This window comes from Neomonachus schauinslandi, chromosome 5 (genome assembly GCF_002201575.2).
Source record: "Neomonachus schauinslandi chromosome 5, ASM220157v2, whole genome shotgun sequence".
NCBI classification, from domain to species: domain Eukaryota; kingdom Metazoa; phylum Chordata; class Mammalia; order Carnivora; family Phocidae; genus Neomonachus; species Neomonachus schauinslandi.
The window spans coordinates 96382104-96403209 of record NC_058407.1 but is presented as its reverse complement, the minus strand read 5'-3'; the positions used below and the strand labels follow the sequence as shown (position 1 = coordinate 96403209).

Here is a 21106-nt window from a genome sequence, read left to right as displayed (position 1 = left end):
CCTTGCCCCTTGTTTTTATCCCCCCCCCTTTTTTTGTTTTCCAGTTTATATGTGACTAGCACCATGATTCTGAAAGGATTGGAGCACGGAGCTCTGTCACAAGTGGGCCAGCTGTCATCCTAGTCAGCTACAGTATAATGAGGACTACATCAGGATGGAAACCAATCAAGTGCATGACAGACTGCCACCACACTGGGGAAACAACTCAAAGCCCATAACCTTAATAGTGGTGTTAGTAAGATAGTGTTTTGGAGACTGTTGTCCCCCGCACCCCCAACTCACACATTCATGATAATTATCAATGCCACAGGGCAGCGTTTTTAATGAAAGATTTTCAGTCACCTAATTTAGACCAAATATGTGAAGAAGGGTAAGATGAAACCTCAGGTTTACTACTGAGCAAGTGGTAAGATACAGCAGTTGGATCTAGAAGACTTCACTCGAAGTGTCATGCCCCTGGATAACAATTTTATTCTGGTGCTTATGTCCTTCTCTATAAATTGAGACTAGTAGTACCTACCTCATAGAGTTCTTGCTATGATTGTGGATGAATCCTTAAAAAGAGTAGATTCTGGTTTTAATAGCTGTGGTGAAGATAGAGCAGCCAGGACATTTTCAGCAATTGGCGAGAGCAGGGGAAGAAGTATTCAGGAAGCTAGCAGACATTGACATGTTTCATCATAGATGATACATTCATTAGTGTCACAGCGCAGATTGAGAGGTCTTGGATGCCCACCCGAGAGACTGGCTGAGCCCAAAACTTAAGTGGGCATTATTACTTCATGGACCATCCACATTCCTCTAGGTCATGAGCACGGTTGCCCAGCAGTACACAGATAGCCATGTTATTGGATGTTGGAGATTTGTCACGTTTTCAGTGCTTAAAGGTCCTTAATTCTCAAAAAGGAATCTTGGAGGCGATCTAGTCCGATCCCTTCTTTTAACAGCTGAAGAAGCCTCTCGGTGAATACTGCTTGGCGGTGGAGCCAGGGCTGAAGTCCAGGTTTCCTGACCACATTCTACTTTTCAAGCACTACAACTGTCCTGCATTGTTACTCCGTTCTGGTTATGGCTCCCACCACTGCAAACCTACAGATATGGATAATAGATATATGTATGTACGCACTCAGCCGGCTGGCATTAGCCCTGAGCTGGTGATGCTCAGGTAGGAGTGTAAGCCCTTTCAAGAGGGCATGCTTCCATTTCTTTCATGGGGAGCTTAGTGGTTTTATCAACACATGACTGAAACCTTGCTCTCATATATTTAGGCATCGCAGGCCCCATGACAGGATTTGTACGTAGAAACCCTCATAAACCAAGATCTCACTTTAAGTATCAATGCTGTGCCCTTCTATGCTTGGGGATACATACACCGAGTCTCATCACACAGCATTCACTCTTCACATACACACACTCTAGTGTAAATTCTTAGTACTGCCCTTGAACATCTCCCCAGGTAGCTTCTTCCCATGCTCGCTCATATCAGCAGCTCCACTGCCTCTGATCCTTTTACACGAATTTATTTCTATACAAGGTTCTAAAAACACCCCTTGGTTTGTACATAAGTTTTTTTTTTCTTCATTTTAAATTGCTTTATAACAACTGGTTTCCTGATTTTTTTCATTTTCTCTTTTCTCTGAAATCTGCCATGATTTAAAAACAAACAAACAAAAAGGACAAAAGGAAATAAAAATGCTGTTGGCCAGAAGACAGGGTGGGTGGAGAGAAACAATAAGGACAAAAATAAACAAAACATCAAATATGAAAATTCTCAGAGATAATGCATTTATAAACACAGAAATGGTTACAACAAAAATGGCCGTGATGAGTGGGTATATATATATATATATTTATATATATATTTATATATAAATCCGTGTCCAGCAACTGACCGTGGCACCTAGGGAGCTAAGTCCAGTCCTTGTGTTTGCCCTGAACTCTCCCTTCTCTGCAACACCCCTTGTTTTGGGCTTTCATAAAGAACACTAAGCTCCCACAGCTCCTCTGGCTTTGGGATTGGGAGACTGAGTATGGGGCCTTGTCTGGCAGAGAAGGGGAGAGGCTCCAAGGAAAACCATAACCCACACTTCTAAGCCACCCTTGACCATTATGGGGATCTCCGGCCCCTTGGGGACCACATCTCAGCCCTTGCCCCTTTACAAATAAAGGGGGTCTGACCCCCACCCAGATCTCCCTCTTCCAGCATTAGGTAGGAAGTGAAGTGAGACCATGAGGGGAAGACGGCTCCCGGGGATCGGGGCACGTGAGAAACCTCTGTTCTTTTGCAGGCAAGAATAGAACAGGAGGCTGGTTGCATTTAGGGCTCCCTTCTCTCAGAGATCCGGGAGCACCAGCCTCCAGTCTTCCATCAGCCCCAACTTTGAGGATTATGAGGGTAACGAGAGGGTAAGTGCCCACACTGGAAAAGTTTCTATGAGGTCATAGCAAATCCCTCCCTTGAGCACCAACCCCCAATTGTGAAAAGCTATGCTTAGAAGGGGAGGCTGCTGGATTACACTACCAGCTCATTATTCCTTTGCCAATCAGGAGGGCTGATGTTCCTTTTGAAGAGGAGTTGAGAATAAGCATGGTATCCTGTGTAGGAAGGCCGTGCCTGAGGCCCAAGGAGATGGAGCCAAGGCCTGTCAAGGAAGAAGACTTTTCCCACCAAGAGAAGTTGGAGAAAGAAGGGACCAGAACTTCTTTCCCCTCTTCCCAGTGGGTGGCAGCACAGGTCTCTACGAGCTGGCCAGGTGCTCCACCTGGATGGTGCTGGTGGTGACAGTGAGGCAGATGTCCTTATGATGCTCCGCCGTCTTATAGGGTGTCAGGTCAAAGGAACACTGGGGTGGAGGGTTGGGGTTGCTGTCCCCGCCGCCCCCACCCTGGGGGGCTGCCCCAGGGGACTGGAAGTGTGGTGGCTGTGGCTGCTGCTGCTGCTGGGATGCCTGGGAGGCCTGGGCCTGGGCCTGGGCCTGAGCCTGAGCCTGAGCCTGAGCCTGGGCCTGAGCCTGGGCCTGAGCCTGGGCCACTGCCGCCGCCGCTGCTGCCGCCTGCACTTGTTGCTGGAGATCAGGAGGGTTGTGTTTGCGCATATGTTTCATAAGGTACGTTTCCTGAAGGAGATAGAGAAAAAGAGTTGAGGGATGAAAGAGAAGGAAAGGGGTTACTTCTAACTAGCATCCTGGGCTCTTACTTTACTTTAAATAGAGCCATACTTCAACAGAGACATTCTGGAGCCATGGGCAAATTCTCCCCAGGAGCCTCCGTCAGTGCTCACTATCGGGCAGGAAGGAGAGGGAGACCCTCAGAGTCACGGTAGGCATTCAACCGGCACAGGGAAAACTGTCATTTCCCCAAAGATCTTTGAGTGGAACGACTTTACCACCTCTTCCTGGAGTCCAGTGGAAAACATCTAACTGAAATCTTTCTCCCCAGATTGCAAGTTATTTTGCCTTATGTTTAAGTGAAATTAAGAATCATTGCTTAGCAATCTTTCTCTATAGGCTTAAGGGATCAGGCACCCCCTAAATTCCTTAGCTATAGATCTGTTTAATTTTGCCTCTCTTTACAGATTCTGACAAGCTGGAGCTAGGGAGCTCTCTCCGGGAAGATGGGGCGAGGTGGACTGTGTGGTCCCGCAGGCCTATGGGGAAGTGAAGGGCAGACACTGGCATGAGCACTCACCGACGTGTATGCCCGACTACAGATCGTGCAGGTGTACACCTTGGCGTGCTTCACCGTGTGCGTAGATAGGTGTACCTCTAGGGAGGCTGCGTCTGTGTACGCCCGATGACAGTTGTGGCACTTGAAGGGTTTATCTTTGTTGTGCTGCCGTCTGTGGGACTGGGAAAATGAGGAGAAATCAGGATGAGTGCATCAGACTCATCCTTCCTGCCTCCTTGACCTTAATGCCAGAGCCCTGAGCTGGGGTGTCAGCCTCCCAGGTTCTCCTTCCATCTGAAGGCAGCAGGAACTGCTTTCAGTAAAACTTGAGGAGTTACAGGCTAAGGGAAGAGGCATAGCTCCTGCAGGACATCCAAGGAGCCTGAAAAGGGAAGACGGCTATGCTGGCCCCACTAGCCCAGTGGTTCCCAAAGTGAAGCATGGGGGGATGCTAGGGAATACCAAGAGCTTTCCACAGGGCCCCCAAACTCAAAACTATTTTCAAAATAATAGTAAGACCACGTTTGCCTTTTCATTCTCTCATGACTGTACAGAGATTACCTAACATATAATGTAGCAAAGACTGAGCACAGCAGGTAGGAGCATCTAGCCATCTTCTGGTAAGCTAAACATTAAAAACGTGCTGGAGTCTAATGGAAAACATCTAAATGAAATCTTTCTCCCCACACTGCAGGTTATTTTGCCTTATGTTTAAGTAAAATTAAGAATCATTGCTTAGCAATCTTTCTCTATAGGGGCTCAGTCAGTTGAACGTCCGACTCTTGATTTCGGCTCAGGTCATGATCTCAGGGTCATGAGATTCAGCCCCGCTTTCAGCTCCACACTGAGCGTGGAGCCTGCTTAAGAGTCTCTCTCTGCCTCCCCCCAGCCCCGCTTGTGCACGCACTCACTCTCTCTTAAAAAAAAAAAAAAAAAGCCAATCTTTCCATTTTTTGGGTGTGTGTGTTTGGAAATACGTTATATACGTTAACATGCAATGGGTTTATTACTTTTTTTAAAGATTTTATTTATTATTTGAGAGAGAGATTGAGCAAATGAGTGGGAGGAGGAGGGGCAGAGGGAGCAGACTCCCTGTGGAGCAGGGAGCCCAACGCAGGGCTCGGATCCCAGGACCCTGAGATCATGACCCGAGCCAAAGGCAGACGCTTAACCAACTGAGCCACCCAGGTGCCCAGGTTTGTTATTTTTTAATGAATTACTAAGTATTTTTTCAAGTTTTTCAGTTTCACGTTCTCTGTGTAGACAGGTATTACTCACATCAACAAAAACTCTTTGGGTTTCCCAGTAATTAAGGGCGTAAAGGGGTCCTGAAAAAGTTCGGGAACCACTGTACTAGTCAAATGGCACTTTGACCCAAGTCTTATGCGCAAGGCCCCGTGTGGAGGGGGGAACATTTACCTGCAGATTGGACAGCTGTGTGAAGGCTTTCTCACAGCCCGGGTGTGCACATTTGTATGGTCTGTCACCGGTGTGGATTCTGCATGGGATGAGAAAAGAAGACAGGGAAAGGATGTCAGCAAGGCCACTCAGGGATTGGCTCCTTAACCAACCTCCTCAAGGCCATGCCTGCCCTCCTATGAGAGTACAAGCTGGGTTCCAGGAGATCCCAGCCTCAGCTCCTCTCTGACACGGATCATGCCATAGTGCCTGATTTCTGCTCACTGCCTCCGTCACTCAGCTCAAGCTGGGCTCCTCTGATGGGGGAGGAGGGACTGGTGGCTTAGCAGCCAAGACACAGGCAGTCCACAATTTGACATACAAGTCAGCTCCTACAGTAGCTGTCCCTAATGAATGTTCAGAAACATAACGTAAACACATTGGTAAGGAAAAAGAAACATAGAACACTTCTTCCTTGGCCCCCACCATACAACCGAAACCTATTCCCTCAGCCTTGAACACTGCTCCCAGAAAAAGCTTTGGTATCAAAGAAAAGCAGAGTTATGCTAATTATGGAGAGTAGCAGCGATATTAATACTCATGGAAACTCCATGGGGCTTTTCCCAGTCCGGCCCCCTAAGGGCAGAAATGCCTAGTTTAGTACCAATTCGATCTCTTTCCCAAACACTACAGGGCCCTCCACTGAGATGAGCCAAGGACTTGAGGGTCTGCGGACACCTGCTCCTCATCAGAGACTTCAGAGCCATCTTTGTGACCAGGTGCTTTTCTGGACCTCCAGGATAAAATGTTGGAAACGTCACAAGACGTGTCTCTTTGTGAGGAAAGCCCGACTCCTCCTCTTCGCAAAGCAAGATGTCTGACCCCTTTGAGGGGGAATCACCGCATCCAGAAGCAGCCAGGTGAGAAGGCTTCTGAGCAGTAAGTCTGGACTCCAGTTCAACTTGAGATACCCTTGAAGGACATCAACTCTTCCAGTTGGCAGGTTCACTTCCTCCTAGTCACTCCAGATTCACAGGACAAACGGTGGGCATTCTTATGAAGTATGAGCGTTTTCATTTTGTTGGCCAGTTAGTTCTCTGTGACTATTTTGGACATGTTTTGATTTGTTCTCTACTCCTGGCATCCTTGGAACCTCGCTGGTTGCTGTAGGGGTCACGAGGCTGGTACCCAGCTCAAGGCCAATGATGTCTCCTGCTCACAACTGGTGCCCTAAGGGCTAGCGGTACGGTCTTCTCCAATCAAATGCCCTTGCTTTGGCACGAAGGACAAAAAAATCTTGCGAGATGTGTGCACTGGTGTTTGCAGCAAGAGAAATGAAGGCAGAAGCTGTCTCTGCCCCGGGTACATCTCTTCCTCCCATGCATCAGGGAATGCCACACAGTCACTGCATCTCCCCCACGCCGCTTGTGCCCCAAAAAGGTTCTCTCCGAGCGTCCGCTTGTGTCTCCAGGGTCATGGCTGCTTCTTCTCCCAGACGCCGGTCGTATTCTCCTCCAGCCAGGTCTGTCCCCCGCCCCCCGCATGCGGGTTGTTGTGTGTGTCCGGGGCGGGGGTGGGGAGGGCATGCCAGCGGGGGCGGGGGCAGTAGCCCGCCACTCTCCCTTACCGTGTGTGCTGCTGGAGGTGGGAGAGCTGGCGGAAGGCCTTCTGGCAGTAGGAACAGTTGTAGGGCTTGGCCCCCGAGTGGATTCGGAGGTGCTGGGCCAGGTAGGAGGTGTTGGCGAAGGTCTTGGAGCAGTGCGGGCACTTGTGGGGCTTGATGGTCTCCGTGTGCATCTTGGAGTGGATCCTGCCGGAGAGGAGAGGAGAGGAGGGAAGGGGGGAGGAGGAAGCGGTTCGACACCATGGGCTCAGCTCTCTGCTGGGTGAAATGATGTTGCTTGACGGATGACAGCACCCCCTCCTCCCTCCTCCCAAACACACTCCGGCCTGGAGAGGCTAATGACGAGGACACCCGGATCTAGGTTGCTGCTGATCTTACGTCGGTGGCTAGAATGGCAGTGAGATGATGAAGAGCTGCGACCCCTGGCTCCTGGTCACCTTAACGATTTCAGTCTTGTCAACCCTCTGCTTCGTTCTAAGGTTAGCAACTCACCACAGATACCCTGCTTCCAAATAGTAATTTGAACAAAGACCAATACCGCCTGCTCCCCATGGACCTGAAGTTGAATGCACACCTTGGCTCTGAACTGAAGCATATAGTATAAGCAGGGCCTGCTCTGCGGAAGATTTCCAAACACAGACACAGAGAGAAACCACAAAAACCGTTCCAGACTTTGGGATTGGAGACCACCATTGCCCAGGCCCCCGCAAACTGCTAAAATAGAGAGTTTATTTTTCACAGACAGTCATGAGAGCAAACCGAGGCTCCCGAAGGGCCAAGTCAAAAGGGAAAAGAGAAACCATGAGGAGAGAAGAGTAGGCTCAGGCAACGTGGCCTTAGGGGCAGGGGCTCGCAGCCAGGCGGCAGGGTAAAACCAAGAGCAGCCTTACCGGGTGTGCTGCTGGAGGTGGGACAGCTGGCGGAAGGATTTCTCACAGAAGTTACAACTGTAGGGCTTGGCCCCTGAGTGTATACGGATGTGCTGGGCCAGGTAGGAGCTGTTGGCGAAGGTCTTGGAGCAGTGCGGGCACTTGTGGGGCTTGGTCTCGGTGTGGGACTTGGAGTGGATCTGCATCTCCGACTTTGAGTAGAATGTCAGTGAGCACATCCGGCACCTGGGCCAAGCGAGGGCAGTGGTTAGAGCCTTCCCACCGGCAGGGCGCTGCACCCTCCCTCCGCTTCCACAGAAACCAGCCTATCTGATCTCCCACTTACTGTACCTCTGCTGTAAGGCCCTGAGAGGAGGAGCTGTTCTGATCTTTATAGTCTAAGCTTCTCATACAGACCCACACAATACAAATATTCAATAAATGTTCGAAGGATCTGACTCCCTAAGTGTGTCGAGAAACAAAAATTCAACCAGAAAAGACAGGTAAATCTTATCATGGGCTCTAGGCTGATGTGGATTCCGTTGGGCCAGGTTTATCGACTTACTTCTGTTTTTCTTCTGCCTATAACTTGATTTCAGACTTTTAAAGGGCTCCCTTCCCCAACTTCCCATCTATAAAGGACATGCCTTGGGTATTTCTCAAGTTCCCGAGATGCTAATGAGGACAAACTAGTCGACTATACTCCCCAGAAGGACTTCTCTCCTGTCTCCTCACATCATTGCCTTCTCTCAGATTCTCTCCTACTTCCTTTTTGCCAGTGATTCCTAGAGGGATGGGGGTGGGGAAGGATAGGAATTATTTGGGGGGGCTTTTCCAAATCATGTATGTCTGGCCTGCACCCTGGATCTGGTGTTCCACCGGCCGCCTCCACCCCCGAACCCCTTGGCCATCAAGTGAGAACTACTTTTGCAAAGAGCTGAGGTAACTGTTGGGAGTGGGCTGTCTCCCCTCAAACACTTAGGAGGAAAAGATTTGTGAAACACTGAGCTTCCATGCTAAACCTTTCCTCTTTCCTACCACATGGACCCAAAGTCAGTACTTTGGGCTGACATCAATAAGCAGCTGATATACTTTCACCCATCACCTGAGTGGGTAATCCTTCCTGTTCTGACATTGCCCAACAGTATCAAATAAGGAGGCCTCTGAGCAAGATAAGCCACAACTATTCAGACTTTATCGAGTAAGAGTTATCTGTGTGTGAGCTGGAATGCTCTCATTCCTCAACAACTCTGCAGTGCACAGTGTGAGCTGGTAGGAAGGGCAGCACCTGGAAGCCAGGCAACTGGGGACAAAGTCCCTCTGCTCTGGTTCCTCCCCAACTTCTTTCTATAATCTGGCCTCAGGATGGTGTGGGGGGATGACTTCTGCTTTCTTCTGATCCCAGGAGAATTTTTAGAGAATAACTGAGATCAAGACTAAAAAGAACTCTGCGCTCCTCAGAGGAAAAAATGTTACATTATTTGGGGGTATGGTCTCTATTATTAATGTTTCTACTGAAATTCCGATCATTAAGGTCAATTTCTACATCTCTGGTCACTTGAAAACTCTGAAGGAAATCTGGTTCCCAGATTTTCCAGTTCGCCAATCCCTGGCTATCGTCTGGCATGCCCAACCATTATATGGGAGGCGCACAGGTTCTGTTTATAGTTAGTACAGTCCAAAGGACACAGCCAATGGAAGTCTGGACACCTGGGCTCTACTCAGGGCTCAGTTATAGGCTTGCTCATCAATCTAGACCTCAATTTTCTGGTCTGTAAAATGGAGAGATAAATATCTTCCCCCGGAAGGGCCGGCAAACCCGCAGAACAGTCAAAGCTAAGCCAAGTGCTCTCTAATAATAAAACTGCACAAATGTTAACAGTACCAGTGCCCATGGATGAGCTCATGCTACTAATCTTCCACTGAGGTTAGAAACTGGACACATTGTCACTTGGAGGGGAAACAGTACTAATGTTACACCATAATTTCCCTTGGTTGCTAAAATTTCTCAGACAGGTGGAACAACACATTCATTGTAACTCAAACAAAAGCTCATAGTTTATGTGTGAGTGTTGAACACACAACTGCACCCTTAGTATGAAATTAACTACAAATGAGAAAATAACCCTCTTTATCCAAGTTTCCAACTAGAGAAGAATCTGCAAAACTTAAATCCATAGACAATGGACTGGCAACAAAATAAGCAGTCTCAAATGACGATCATAATAACCATAATAATAGTTGCCATTTGTTGTGCCAGATATTGCCAGGGCCCCACACCAGTTAGGCACTTGAGACACACTGTTTCCGCTCCTCACAACAACCTGGCAAGTATTATCCCTGTTTTACAGAAAGGAACACTGAAGGCTCAGAGAGGTTAAGTAATTTGCCAAAGGGCAAACAGTTATTCACTACACAAAGCTATGATTCTAACCTAATCTGAGATTCCTCACATTAGACATATTCAAGGAGAGGCAGACTATCATCTGTCAGGAATGTTTAGAAGACTAAAACTACAGAGAAGGGGCTGGCTTAGGTGACCATTAAAGTTATTTCCAACTCTGAAATCCTATGAAGCCAGATAAAAGAGCACAAGTCCTTTAATGCAAGGTGTTGGGTGGTTGGAAAGAAATCTGATTTAGGAGCACTGTGGCAGTGGGCAGCAGTCACATCCAACACAAGAATGGGACCCCTTTTAAGGCATGCAGTGCAATGACCCTGTTTACAATAACAACTTTGAGTCACCCCATTTTTTCCCTAAGATATTCAAAACCAATTTCAGATACTCTGATTTTCCCTCAAAACATTTCCACATGACAAATGGGGGGCTGTGACTGATCTTCCCATTTTACAGATGGGAACAAAGAGCTAGAAAGAAGATGACTTGTCCAGACTAATAGAACCTAAGTCCAACAATACCCAGTCAAATGCCACTGACCACAGGAATGAATGTGGTTGACCCACACATGCACGAAAATAGGGATTTATTTATTTTTGTGTGTGTGTGTTGTGTGTGGATTAAAAAGATTCCTTTGGAACTTCAGAGTTCTGAGTTTCTAAAGAAATTCCAGTCACCTAGAATATAATTAGGCGCCCTTAATTTCAGAGTTCTCCTTAGTCACCTGGGTGTGGGGCTGGTCAAGAATTCCAAAAACACTAAGGGTGTAGAAAATGCTACCAGGGTTTCCTTCCAATTGTATATTCACATTTCTTCCCATAGACACAGTTTAGGAAGTCCAGAGATAGCTTGAATGTGGGCCCCAAAAATAAACAAGCAAAAGCAAAAACAAAAACAAACGCTTGGCAGAATCAGAGTACCCTGATCCACGTGCAAAGCTCCAAAGAGTGTCAGAGACCTAGCCCATTACTCTTACAACAACACATTTTCTAGAGGTGTATCTCCATGTCACAATGACCTCACTTTAAGCAAATACATAAAAATCCAGATTTCTACAAAATAAAAGGGATTTTCACTTTATAAAATGATATATAAAAGATGCTTTTAAATGAATCAAACTTGTCAGGTACCTTTATAAAATATGATGTAAACATTTTCCAGGAACACTTTTATTGTATAAAGTGGGATACACCTGTAATAATAAAGCTGCAGTGAACTTTCGGATTAGGAGCTGGGATTCTGCAGTGCTCAATACTTTCTGCATAGCAACACTCCCCTCATTTTCACTTACAAAGAGGAATTTAAACACTCTGTAGTCGTGGCTACTCTCCACAGTAGATGTGTACAACACAAATACAAATAAATGCTAAATGACAACTACTGCTTCTTTCTTTTGAAGTTCCCAACATTTCACATCTTAGCTGATATATATACTCCCAACAAATGGGAGGCATAAACAGAATTCTCCCCATTTTACAGATGAGGAAACTGAGGCCCAGAGAGGGGAAAAGGACTTGCCCAGGGTCACACAGCAAGTTCGTGGTGGAGCCGGGAACTGAATCCATGAGCCCAAGGCTCTGTCCATTTCCTGTGCCGCAGTTCCCTTCGCTCCTAAAATGGGAACAACATTGCCCATCTCGGTACACTAAGGACAGACCCAGTCTCCCAGCCATGCACATCTGCCCCTGTCTGCATCAAAGCTGTGACAGTGGTTATCCCACTCTGTAACCTGGGACCAGACTTCCCAAACCCACTAGGGCCCTTGATAGTTTTCAAGGGGATTAAAAGACGTCCAACTTTCAAAGGGCAGAGAGTTTGCTTCTGAAATTCTTTTTGTATAGCGCCACATGCAAATATAAGACTATTTGGCAATGGACAACTTAAAGGAAGTAGAGAATCAAAATGACTTTCATGAATTAGAAAGTGAGCAAACAGGCATTTTATAAGCATATAGTCCAAGGCGGGGGGAAAGGGCGATATCCTGTTCCTCCCATCTTTTTATACAGACCCCTCCCATCATCCCAACCATGCAGGGTCAGGCAGTCAGTGCTCAAATATGGCCCAAGAACCAGTGGATGGCACGCAGGTTAAGGTTAGGGGCTTATCAGAACAGTTTCTTAGAAAAATAGGAATGGAAGGTGTAGAAAGCACAAAGGAGCTGGAGACGGAGTCTGAAATCCAATCTAAAGCCTTATCATAAGGAAGAAACTCCGTTAAGTCATTCAAAAATTAGTCAATGCTGACAACCCCAAAAAGGAAGGCATACAATGGGTCTGCGTCCTGGGGAAGAGTCACTAGAGAAATGCTAGTTGGAAGCTCTACGTTCCTGCCCCACAACAGAACACCTGACATGCAAGTGGATCTGAGGTGGAAAGCTGTCTGTGTAGAGCCCGATTAGGGGCAAGACACAAAGGGGGTAGGTAAGCTGAGACAGTGATCCTCACCCCTTGCTGCCCTGGCTCTGATCCTTACCTATAGGTCTTGCCGTCTTTCTGATGGTCATCATCATCCTCGGGGGAGAGGACATAAGGGTCATTCATCTCAGGTAGCCCTGATTCCAGCATCCGCTTCTTCTTCCGGCCCCGAGGGGGCTTAGGGGCCACACTGCCACCTCCACCACCACCTCCGCCTCCTTCCTCTGTTAGGGTTGATGCTACCTTCTTGGAGAGGTCAGGGACCACCTGCAGGGCTTGTGAGCCGGGGGGAAGAGCTGAGACAATCATGGGAGCCGAAATGGGGAAGGTCTGAGCTGATGAGGCTGTGGTCACAAGGGAGCCTGAGGGGGACGTGATTACCAAACCAGGACCTAGGATTGGGAGAAAAAGGAGATGGTGTCATGTTGTCCAGTCCTGATCCTATTTAATTTCCCCCAGATCATTGTCTAACCAACCCCTCACCACCGCCCTCCCAGCCCAGAGTATATAGGAAACCCCAAACCCTGTAGAAAAATAATGGTCTCCTAACCCCTGCCCCCACCCCACCCCCGGTTAACAGTGAGATTTACCCCTTGATTGACTCCCTTCTCTTCTCCACCTCTGAGAACAGGAGACTCCTTGATTCAGAGAAGGAAAGAATGTCACCTCCTCAAAGGCAGGGACCGCATCTTCTACTTCTTTGTATCCCCCACAATGCCTAGCGCATTGCTAGGCACACAGTAGGCACTTAATAAAAATGTGATTGAGTAATCAAACACATATCCCACTCCCCATGTCCTTGGAGCCCTCCAGCCTGGGGTACTGATCATGGAAGATCAACACCTCAGATTGGAGAAGAGCAGAGTGGCTCACCAGCAGTCATCAGTCCTGTAGACGGCACAGGGACCACGGTGATATTCTGGGTAACGGACGCCTGGCTATGTGGGGTCAGCTGGTCTGACTTGGACTCTGTGTCCATACTGATGCCTGAGGGCAGGGACACTGAGGCAGGCACTGTCAGCAGGGTGGGGTAGTGGGGTGGAGCCAGCCCACAGCCCTTCTCTGGCAGCAGCTGATCCTTCATCTTGTTGATGAACATCGTGTTCTCAATCTAAAAGAAAAGGAAAGGGGAGGCAAGCGGTCTCCTCAGAAAGAGCCCGATTTTGTCTGCTCCCTAAGCACTTTGCATGGTCTGTCCTCCTTGGAGATCAAGAAGTATAATATCTTTGTGCTTCCAGAGAGAAGCCAGGACAGAAATTAGAATTCTCAGTGATGGGGGACCTGGTGAAACAGCACATGATTTATCTTGCTTCAGTCTCCACAGTAATAGAACTTACTGCTCAGAGTTGAAAAAAGTACGTGAAAGGGAAGGAGCAAAAACCAAACACCACCTACCTGTCCTGAGACTGTGGGGATAGAAGGCCAGAAGTACGGGTTAGAATTGAAGTGAGATTCTTCCATTCTACCTGAAGAGAGAAAGAGAAACCACATCACACTCAGGACTAAATCTGAAGAAACGCAGCAACGGAGAAGGGCAGTTGAGGAATTCCTGGCCCCTTCTTTGGCACCTGACCATACAGCTGGGAATTCAGAGTGAAGATCTCAGGATCTGCCATATTAGTCCCAGAGAGCCACTCAGCATGAAATCCAACAGAGCCTATCCTATGTAAGATGCGAATGAAAGAACTTGTATACACATCTCACCTATAGAATGTCTCCCATAACCCAAAGAAACAGACCTGGTAATACTTTCCTTTGGTGACAAAAAGAGAAAGTCAAGTCATTAGCAGGGAAGGGATATACCCACAGTCACACGAAGTAAATCACTGACTGACTTAATAACAGCCAGGGTACCTATCCCTGCTCCTCTTTTCCTTTATCCCACAAATCCACCTTCCTTGAAATAAAACATTTTAAGACTTCCAAATGACACATTTGTAGTTCTATGCAGCTTGAAAAGGTTCTAGGCCAGAACACAAAATGCCCAAGGGAATTAAAGAGTGAAACTGGCAGGAATCACAATCAGTGCCAGATGATACCTGGGGACCATGCCCCCCCCAAACCCACCAAGGTCTAAGAACATTCATGGTGCTGCACTGGGTACTACACATGCTGAACAGAGCAGTGAGAACCTGGAATCACCAGTTTAAAAGAACGTTCTAGCACCAGGAGTAGCAGTAGCACCCAGATTCCTACTTACAGGGATTCAGAAAAGGGACAATAGTGGACCAGAACACATTAACACAGTACTAGACCCCTGCTTTGTAATTCTCAAACACGATGCTTCTGAGAGTTCAAGTTCTTCTCTGTGTGTGGATGATAATTAAGCTTAAAACTTTGGGAGGGAGGAATAAGCAAGACGAGCAATCCTTCAGAATCATGTTGCAAGTCACAGATGGGTACAGAATCTAGGCATCCCGCCATTTTCCCACTCTGATCACTTCTCCTAGCAAGGTAGTATGTTAATGACAGTTATTCAAGAGTAGTTTCCCCAAATCCGGGACCTAGAAAGATCCAGCCCAGCAGAAGGCAGGTGAAGAGGGAGTATGAAACTGCTGGAATGGGGAAATGATGAACAGCAGGAAATAAACATTATCATCATGCTGCTTACTCTGAACCAGAAGTAACCAAGATTTAGGTGGGGAAGAAGGACCTGTGACTTACAGCCACGAGTGGGTCCCACTGAGGATGTGCTGGAGGCAGATACCAGAGCTGCTAAGTACTGAGGGTACACTGGGCACAGAAACCAGGTTTGAAGTAGATTAAGAAAACTAGGAAAATCTGTAACAAAGGAGGAGAAACAGAAGGGACATCACTCTAAACGTAACCCTGTTCCTTCTCCTTCTCCAGAAATCTCATCACATTTTTTGCTCTATTAAACAGCATTCTCGATTTTCATAAAACCTATAAAGGGAAGCAGAACTGAATTGCAGCCTACTCTTTCCTAAAAAGTAGCAAAGGAGAGGAGAGGAATGCACCAAACCTGTGACTACAACTTCACACAAATAAGACTCAATAATTAACTGACTCGAGAAATCAACCACAGGCACATCCTGCTCCCCAACTTATAAAATACATCAGAACAATCTCCAACATTGGTGCTAACCTTTTCCTTCCAGCACTAATTTTATAAAGGGGTCTCAGGTCTTCCTTAGGCGACAGAAATCAAGAAATGATCAGATCACAGTTTAAGGTGATCCAATCTTGCCAAGCCTTTTGGGAAGCTGGGATCCCATCTTGGACCTCCCCACGGTCTCCAACACAGAACTCCTCACCCAGTATGCAAGTCCACATTTAATGGACTGAATGACAGTGGACTCTATACATACAGATTTTGAAAACAATGCTAGGGGGCTCAAACCATAACTCATAATCCCCATCTCTCTAACCTTCTAGTTGAAAGAAATGACACAGACAAGAGTGGTGGCATATGGTGGCAATGAAGTAGAGAATTAGGCTGCAGAGTAAAGAAAGGAGGGTCTAATTATAATCTCCCCCTAAAGAGTCAAGCAAGTAGGGCGCCTGGGTGGCTCAGTTGGTTAAGCGACTGCCTTCGGCTCAGGTCATGATCCTGGAGTCCCTGGATCGAGTCCTGCATCGGGCTCCCCGCTCGGCAGGGAGTCTGCTTCTCCCTCTGACCCTCCCCCCTCTCATGTGCTCTCATTCTCTCTCAAATAAATAAATAAAATCTTTAAAAAAAAAAAAAAGAGTCAAGCAAGTAAACACATTAGGGATGTGAAAATTTAGAAGGGAGGAACCAAAAGCCTGAAAATAAGAATGTCTTCCGATAGGGTTCCGAAGCACAATGCTCCTCCCTGCCAATAAAGATTAGATCCATTCATACTGTCCTACAAGTGGCTCAGGTGAAACACTTTCTGAGAGAAAGAGCCCCTGTGGGTTCTTACAAAGGGAGCACACAAAGTGACGTGGAGGACAGGACAATGTCACCACCACCATCACCATTAACATCTATTAACTGCTCGTTGTGTTCAGGGCACTGTTCTAAGCCCTTCGAAGTACTTCACAACGACTGCATCATTTAATCCCCACAGCAACTCCATGAAGTAGGTACTGGGATCCCCACCTTTCAAATAAGGAAACTGGAGTCACAGAGTCAAATAGTAAATATTAGAGCGGGGATCTGAATGCAGATACCAAAGAGCAAGTTAAGAATGTGGGTTCTCCAAGAGACCCGAACCCTACAACTGAAGTACATACACTCTGATATTGTGACTTGATACATCAACTAAAATTTACAGCATTTCCAGGAATGGACTATGCATTTTTGAGATAGTTCTCTGTAAATGTTTCCAAAAATGAAATTTTTGATAACAGCAAAAATGCAGTTAAAAGAGGATATTCTCTGTCCACAACCTGGGAGACCTCACTTGGCCACCAAGGTTAATTGATTTTAGAATAATGGAATCTGAGTAAAAGGGCCAGACCATCCGGAGGGGTTAACTGAATAAATGGCCTCTCCACTTCCCTGGATACCCAGGCTATCCCTCTGCTTTGGTTAAGAGAACAAAGCTGAAGATCAGAACCACAGCTGGTCCTAGGACACAATGATAAATGTGCCTTGTGGGCTTCCGATAAACATGTCTGCCCCAAAGAGGGGGGTACACGGAGAGTTCTGCTCACCCAACTAGAAGTAATATTTGCCTACAAAATGACACCTATATGCTATACTACTGTTCTGAAAAGGCTGACTTCAATCTCTATATCCCTGAAAGGAGATCAAATGGAGAGCCAAGAAGGAAGGCTCTTGCCAGAATACAATGTAAATGGCGCCCCCTGGAGTTGTGTAAAAGGGCGCTCCTGGTGCCAGATCACTCGATACCTTTTTACTGTCCATTAACCTCTTAACTTTCTATGTTTCATGGAATAATTCTCCTCCCCAAACCATCCCGACATCCAAGCAGGCATATACCAACATTCTTAAAACCTGAAGAAGCCCAATGATATTATGAGGAAACCCCATTTCTACACAGAGTGCCAGTTTTGATGATTATGCCAACATATCAATGATAATAAAAAGAACTGGTTTACCCTAGATTAGGAAGGAAGTAGAAGGCTTTTATTACAGACCCAAAGAGCAGGAAAGAAAGAAAAACATAGTAAGTAGAAAGAAGAATGTTGGCAGATTGAAAATCTGGGTTCTAATTTCAACTTTACTATTGCAGCATACCTCAAGCATTCTGTTAACAAAAAGGAAGGTTTACTATAATTAAGTTGAACAGTATTTTTCTTTCAAGAGGGTCAAAGAACTACACATTTCTTTTCCAATCTCAAAAAAAATCTTGGAAGCACTGAGGAGGTGAAGAAAAAAGACAATTATTAAGTAACACCCACGAAACATTTAGTAAGTCTTGAACTCTTGCACCAGAGCTTTGTCCATCTGTCCATCCTTCCACAGCGCAACCAGCCATTCAGGAACAAAGATGCCACCGCCTGCAGCATGTGGTTTTGGTAGACATGGTAAAAAGACTACAGTCTCTTTCCTGGTACTTACTACATTTAAAAAAATTGTTGTTTTTCAAATAAAGCCCGATTTTTCCTCAGGAAAGCAGTATTAACACAACAAGTCTTGAGAAAATCATGAAAGACTTGCTCCAACCAAGTGTAGTAGCTGGAGAATGAACCTAGAAATCAAGACTTCTGGAATCTAATTCTAGGTCCCACATCAGTGGTTGACTCTGAATAATTTACTATTCTACTAAGTTTCTATTTGGGTAGAGGATAGAGGAGAATAAACCCCTTAAAACAAATTCATAAGGCATATGGTGATGGGAGGCAGCTCAAAAAAGAAAAAGAAATAAAATGCTTCAAGTGCTCCCAAAAGGAAGAGAGTTAGGGAAATACTTCCATGTACCGAGGACTACTAGTGACAATTACTGACAATTACATAAAGACCACATAATTACAAAGGTACTACCCAAGAGTATCAGGTCTATAGCCTCCAGCTCAGTAATCATCAACTAGAAGCACCAACAATAAATAGAGATGCGAAGAACAATCAACCCAAACTCAACTGCAGAAAGAACTTGACCCACGGACCTCAGACACTCTAAAAACTGCTCCAAAATGCACAACTGCAGGAAGGCTGCAATATTAGCTAAGGACTTGAAATGAAGAAACACAGAGAACCATTTTTCTCTCAGTAAAGAAACAAAATCTTTTTCCTCAGGTTCTAACGGCACTCAGCAAGGGCCATCCCAATAGAATTTGGGGGCCTTCCTACCATCTGTGAACTCTTCCAAGTCCAAAATAACCCAGAATAGGTTTATCCCAATTCTACTGGGAAAGACCATCACACCATGCCCAAACACAGCAACAGGACCACTACCACCACAAAGTTGGCAATCTGAGCCAGCAATGTCTACCCTGGGTACCGCTGGACTATGGTACCCAGTACCCTGTGGGAAGAAGAGCACAGTGGTTCCCCCTGTCCTGCCTACTTCACTATAAATGATGGATCTGGGAAATATGAGGCAAAAAAAAAAAAAAAAAAAGTGGGCAGGGAAAAGGGGGCGGGGCAGTTGGAGAAAAGGAAATATGCACTTAATATTTAATTATCAACTTGGCTCAGGAGCCTATGGGGAATAAATTTTATAAACCAGATTGGAATTGGTCCTTAGAAGACATCTCTAGGATTATAAGCTCTGAACTCAAACTCTTTTGGGTCTCACATTGTCATTTTCAGACTACCTAAAACGCTACCACCATCAAACCTCATTATTTTGAATTCTTCCAGACCTACTTCTGAAGTTCACTCCATACAATTTTATCCACTTTACTTCAAACTACCACGAACCAGGTTTTGGTTTTTTTTTTTTTTTTTTTTTTTTTTCTGAAAACTTCACCCTGACACACCAAACTGAAATAACCCTGTGTCACAGATACTAATCACTAAACAGGTCCACTTGAAGCACTCCTCTGTGACATTAAGATTATGAACTCCACTCTAAACTCAACTCTGCTTGTTCCAAATCCAGGAAAGCAATTCCATAAGCTATACCACAAGGACTATACTGGCGACTGGGGCCCATTTGTCCCTAGAGCAGAATAAATTTCTCCTTTGGACACAACGCAACCCTACTCAGTGATTTCACCTGGACATTTCATAAATCATTTCTGAATACTGGTGGGAATGGAAAGTGATGGGGTACAGTGCTAACTTTTTACACAAAAACTTCCTGGGTATCTTCAAGAGATCATTTTTCTCTCACAACAAACACCAGTATTAAAATTGCTATTACTAGAAGAATTCTGTCACATCGTCCCCAAGAAGCCCATTTAATTATGACCCCTTCTCCCCCCAAACCAGAAAAGCCATTAACCCCAAATTGTCTTACCCTCTCTCTCTCTTCCTCCTGTCGTCTTATTCCTTCTCCTTTCCAGGGCTCCTGAACTTTCTGTAAACAAATTGTCTGGGTTACAGGGGCCAGTAAGGGTGCAGCCACCAGGGAACTGTGGAGAACCTCAGGAATTCTTTTGACCGTCAGCAGTCAGTCTGGAAGGCAGGCAGACCCCCAAAATCCAAAGATGCAATGGGATAATAAGGAGTGTAGTGCCACCCACTATGTGGATACAAGGGAAATAAATCCAATTCCCAGGAACTAAGATGAACTCTATCACCAGTGTTTGGGTTCCACTCCTGGGCTCAGACACTGGCTCTTCTTCATTCCCCAGGGCCACGGGTAAGCAGGAGTCAGAGAACAGAGGAGTTGGAGGAAGAGATGGGCCCCTGCCCCCTGAGGATTGCCTCAGAAGGCAAAGCTGAAGACTAGGGGGATGCACAAGCCCTTGTGTCAGGCACAGTGCCAGTTCAGGCCCAGCCACTTCCTCTGGCCTCCCCCCCACTTCTTCGAGGACTTCGCCCCTGCCTACCCAAGGCCTTGCGCCAAGAAGTACCTCCCTCAGCCTGCACAGGGGTCTACCTATTGGACACCCCAGCTGTCCCCAAAACACCTTCGCTCCCCTGAGACAGCCCCTGGGAGCCTTCTCCTGATGTCACCCCCCACCCCTTCCTCAAAGACCCTTCTTTGGGACGTCCCTCCTTCCCCTCCAGGGAGCTGAACTCTGCCACCCACCAGACAGACACCCGCCCCCTAAGCCCCCCCATTCCTCCCCATCGCCCGCTCCTCCAACAACCACTTCCGGTTCCGGGACGGACACACATACAGTCACACCGTGGACCCCCCCTTCCACGCCCCCCCCAAGGAAAAGGGGAGGGGGGAGGAGCAGAGAGCTTGGCGCGCGCCAACTGCAGCGGCGCGAGACTCACCCGGCGGCGACGGCTGCGGCGGCGCCAGAGCCTGAGCCAGAGCGCGGGAGGGGCGGCGTTTGCTGGGAAAGGAGGGAGCCGAGTGGGGCGGGAGGACCAGCAGGGGGCGAAGGGAGGGGGGAAGAGCGCGAGGCGGAGCGCGCGGGCACGCACTTTCGGCGCGAGACAGACCCACACACTCACACGCACGGAATGCGCGCGAGACACCCGCAGGGCGGGGGCGCGAGGCAGTGGGTGGCCCCCTCCCTCCGGCCCTCCCTCCCCTAACACTCACCCGGAAGTGGTGCTGCAGCTCGTGCTTCCGAGAACCCCGATTCCTCCACGCCCCCTCCCTCCCTCCCTCCCCCCAACAGACTCGGAGTAGAGCTGCGGCGGAGAGAAGGCGGGAGCGCCGGAAACGAAAAGGGGGGAGGGAGGGAAACGGCAATGCAGGGGGGGCGGTAAAGGGGA

General features: G+C 47.1%; 1 protein-coding gene across 6 annotated transcripts; it reads right to left on the bottom strand.

Annotated features, from left to right (window-relative positions):
* Nucleotides 1–963: 963 nt before the first annotated feature.
* ZNF384 (zinc finger protein 384) lies at nt 964–21106 on the bottom strand. 6 transcript variants are annotated; one of them, XM_021690760.2, is made up of 11 exons: nt 20931–20964; nt 19725–19784; nt 13765–13835; nt 13243–13480; nt 12960–13007; nt 12428–12761; nt 7579–7803; nt 6692–6874; nt 5086–5164; nt 3688–3846; nt 964–3116 (listed from the first exon to the last, which is right to left on the bottom strand). In XM_021690760.2, exons 3-11 carry the CDS (start codon nt 13828–13830, stop codon nt 2739–2741), a joined length of 1710 nt encoding a protein of 569 aa, XP_021546435.1. In that variant the 5' UTR covers nt 13831–13835; nt 19725–19784; nt 20931–20964; the 3' UTR covers nt 964–2738. The 6 variants fall into 6 exon arrangements, with proteins under 6 accessions (XP_021546435.1, XP_044771403.1, XP_044771404.1 ...); XM_044915468.1 differs by lacking the exon at nt 12960–13007 and adding an exon at nt 11474–11566; XM_044915469.1 differs by lacking the exons at nt 6692–6874; nt 20931–20964 and adding exons at nt 11474–11566; nt 20284–20390.